Below are 3826 nucleotides of genomic sequence, written 5' to 3' on the forward strand. Positions count from 1 at the left end.
GCATACTTTAACTATTAAGACTTACTTTTAGTTTATCCAGAATAGAGTCCCTGAAATAAAAGATGGAACTTAAAAACAAGTTGTTAAATTTATAAAGTATATTAAGAATTATAAAGAAAGTTTATAAAAAACGCAAAAAAATCTACTTAAAATAAAAATATGTTCAAAAAATTAAACGTTTTACACAAGTAAAGTTAAGCACTAGCATGCATTTAGATCATGACTTGTTATCAAGTTGTTTAGATAAGTATAAAAAGATTTGCTCGACCGTTCAAAACTGTAGATATTAGTTGTTATGTAACGAGTTTGTACTTTTTTAGAACTAATACTATATAAAAATATTATTACTAAATTTGTTTTTTATAAAATAGCTGTTTTTTTAAAAACGTTTTAGTAAAAAAATATAAATTTATATAATTTAAATGTATATAATGTTAAAATGTAATAAAAGCAAAAATGTAATAAAGACTTCTTTTTTCTTGTTTTATGCTAAAAAGTATATCTAGCCCTTGCTTTATAGTATAAGTAAAATCAAAAGTATTAATGTTTCTTTTTACTCTTTGTTTTTTTTTTCCAATTGGTAACAAAATAAAATTTGTTTTTAGTTGTTGTTATTTAAAACTATAAAGAATGAGAGGATATTACCACATATTTTTATTTGAAAAAATTATACTACAATAAGACCAAAAACTTTTATAATACAACAAATTACAGTACAGTTTTTAAAGTTTTTACTCTATATCATATATTACAAGTATTGTGTAAAAACGTTTGATCTTATTTATGTGGTTTTTAAAATATTTAAAGTCTAAGCTTGCTCTTGTCTTGTTATTTATAAAGTTTCTAAGTACTTTATCGTGTGAATAGCATAACATTTGAAATATTTTTTTATTCTGTTCATCAATGTATTTTTATTCTATAATGATTTAGCGAAAAACTAAAGTTATATCCAAAGAAAAACACATTTGATACAAATTTAACACTTTAAAATTTGTGTTAAAGGTGTTTAAAGTTGTTAAGCATAAGTATAAAAAACTGCAGTACTTTTGATACCTTACTGCAAAAATAAGTTTATTTTTATTTTGTTCCTATCAGTAGTAATTATTACTCCGTACAGTGATAAGTTTAGTTTAAATATATCAAAGAAAACAATTTAATATTGTGTTTATAAAACAGCTATACAACAACATAACTAGGATTAGTTAAGTTAGTCATACATTCATCATAAATGTCTATTTTTGTTGAATTTCCGACACTACTTGTTTGTAAAAATAACATTGTAAATTTTGTTCTTCGTTGTTCCAAACTCCTAAGATGTTTTTAAATTGCTTAAAGTTAACAATGCTTTCCACATAAATTCACTCTCTCGTTTGAACAGTTGAAATTCCTTCTCTCGTTTGTTGAAAAACTACTTTCTTCTACGGCTTATGCACCACTCACTGCTCATATCGTTGCATGCTTTGTTCACTTTCTTGCTTTGCACAAATGTGTTTTTACTATAAAATCAATGTAGCGTTTTGTTTTTTAATTCGTTTTTAAGTGGATCAGTCTAAGTGTTTTTAGAGTAATTTTTTATGAAAATTTTGTTAGTTTTATTATGTTTTATTATTTTAATTATTTTCGTTTAGAAAAGTAAAACAGTTTAACAGTTTGAAAAAACATAAAAGTTTGTTTTTACAAAGCTTGTTTTACGTTTTTAAAGGTTTGTTAAGTTACAAAACATTATTTAAATTGAAGGTTTTTTACTTAAAATTGATTTATTAAAAATAGTTTTTTAAAGCTTCTAAGCTTTTCCTGTTAACAAGAACTAATAAACAAATAACAACAAACTATTTTTATGAATTTTTATCATAATTTAGCTATTAAAAAAAACTAAATTAGAGTATAGTAGCGAAATAATCTACCAATACTTAAGTAGTTGAAGTTTTACTTTATTAGTCATACTAAATGCTTTTACCTACTGATGTGTTTATAAATAAAAACTACAAGTATTAATTCATTCGAATATAAAAATATAAACATTAATATATATATTTTTTTTTTAATATTATTAGCTTTAAATTTATTAAATATAATTATTAGCTACTACATTGCTTAAGTTTAAGCCATAAAAAATCGCAAAAGATAATTAATAAATTAGAAAATTAGACAGATTGATATTGTAAAAATATCATGAAAAGTGAAGTGGTAAAGACGCTATCAATAGCATGCACACAGTTCTGCATGGGACTGGTCTACGGTGGTGTGGGACCGACCCTACCGTCCATTTCCGAAAACACTTCTTCGGACCAGGAGCAACTTTCCATCATATTCACCGCAAGAGGTAAAATTTGATAAAGTTATTAAAATTAAAGAGATTTATAAAAATTATGTGCCAAACTAATGCTTAAATATAAAACTTGTATAATAAAAACAAATTTATAGGGTAACTTTTATTTATTATAACAATATATGTATCCTTCACAATTTAATACACTTCAACGGTGCTCTGTTTAAAAATAAATACTGCAAGAAAATAACACAAGCTAAACCAATTTAATCTGTATGTTTTAGCTTGTATTCTTTTCTTGGAGTATTTATTTTTTACTTAGCTCCGTTGAAGTGTGTTAACTTGTTAGCTATTATATATTCTTTTTATTGTATATTCTAGCGAGCTCGCTAGGCTAAGATCTTTATTAATAAACGATTAGCTTGAATGTTACAAAATTTATAAACTTTTTTAGCTATTTTTAACGTTTAATGTTTATAACTAAACTATTATTTACCGTAGATTCTGACAAATTAACATTTAAAAATTACCCAGGTCTTGGATACCTGTTCGGTTCCATCCTGAGCGGGATCATCGGAGTGCGGATCAACTCCTACTTCTACTTGTTCGTGACGATGCTGCTCGTTTCCTGCTGCGCCTCTACGCGATACCTTCGTGTTCACAGTCACTGGTCGTGCTCAATTCTCGATCGAGGGTTTCACCAGGGGTCGGCGGACACACTGGGAAACATCCTGCTGATCAGAATGTGGAGGCAGAGGTGCGGTCCCTACATCCAGACCACAAAGTTCTCCTTCGCCCTCGGAGCCTTCCCTGTCACCGACGATCGCGTCGCCTTTCATCTTGTCCTCCAATGAGCAGGCGGCTTCTTGCAGCAGCGTTCGAAACGCGACCTCGAACGTGACTACTTTGAGCAGTTTTGACGAAAACGAGACTTCGAGTTCCGACGTCAAGTGGGCCTACTTCATCTACGCCGGCATCGCCACGCTGTCGACGTTTGTTCCTGCTCGCGATCAGCTGCTCCATGAGGCTTTAGAAGCGAGCGTGAAGCGAAACACGAAAGCGAAGAAGGCGAGGAAGAACCAAAAGAAAGCATCAAGCCGTACAAACTCCTCATCGCGAAACTCCTCCTCTTCGCCTTCTTCTTCTTGTACGTCGGAGGCCGAGGCGTCCCTGATCGGCTTCCTCCACCGCTTCGCCACCGGCTGCCGACTGAGCATGACCACCGGCCAGGCGGTGGCGCTCACCACCACGTTCCTGGCCGGTTTCGCGGTGGGCAGGTTCGCCGCCATAATCGTCGCCATGGTGACGAAGCCGTCCAAGCAGATCGGGGCAAACCTGGTCGGCGTCGTGGTCTCAGTCTGCTTCGTCGTCGCCTCCTACTTGTTCCCCGCCCGAGCCTCCTTCGCCCTCTTCGTCGGAATCGGCGTGTTCGGCCTGTCCATAGCCACCCTGTTCGGGTCGTGCTTCGCGTGGGCCGAGGGCAAGATCCGGGTGACCAGCAGGACGGCGGTGACCATGGTGGTCGGGGCGTCGTTGGGCGAAATGGTGTCCCCCTGA

General features: G+C 33.4%; 1 protein-coding gene across 1 annotated transcript; it reads left to right on the plus strand.

The window, feature by feature from the left end:
• The first annotated feature begins 2172 nt into the window (after positions 1–2172).
• On the plus strand, positions 2173–3826 carry LOC145848831 (solute carrier family 60 member 1-like). Its single transcript, XM_082954065.1, has 3 exons — positions 2173–2323; positions 2804–2963; positions 3025–3826. The coding sequence occupies exons 1-3, from the start codon at positions 2173–2175 to the stop codon at positions 3824–3826; spliced, it is 1113 nt and encodes a 370-aa protein (XP_082810191.1).

The sequence above is a fragment of the Thalia democratica genome, unplaced genomic scaffold (genome assembly GCF_965202585.1).
Source record: "Thalia democratica unplaced genomic scaffold, ktThaDemo2.hap1.1 HAP1_SCAFFOLD_1749, whole genome shotgun sequence".
In the NCBI taxonomy this organism is placed as follows: Eukaryota; Metazoa; Chordata; class Thaliacea; order Salpida; family Salpidae; genus Thalia; species Thalia democratica.

Bases quoted from the DNA above. Each gene is read 5' to 3' on its own strand.
- LOC145848831 (XM_082954065.1), top strand. From the start codon at position 2,173: ATGAAAAGTGAAGTGGTAAAGACGCTATCAATAGCATGCACACAGTTC. The intron at 2,324-2,803 runs GTAAAATTTGAT...AAAATTACCCAG, and splicing joins CATCATATTCACCGCAAGAG to GTCTTGGATACCTGTTCGGT. The intron at 2,964-3,024 runs GTTTCACCAGGG...ATGTGGAGGCAG, and splicing joins TGCTCAATTCTCGATCGAGG to AGGTGCGGTCCCTACATCCA.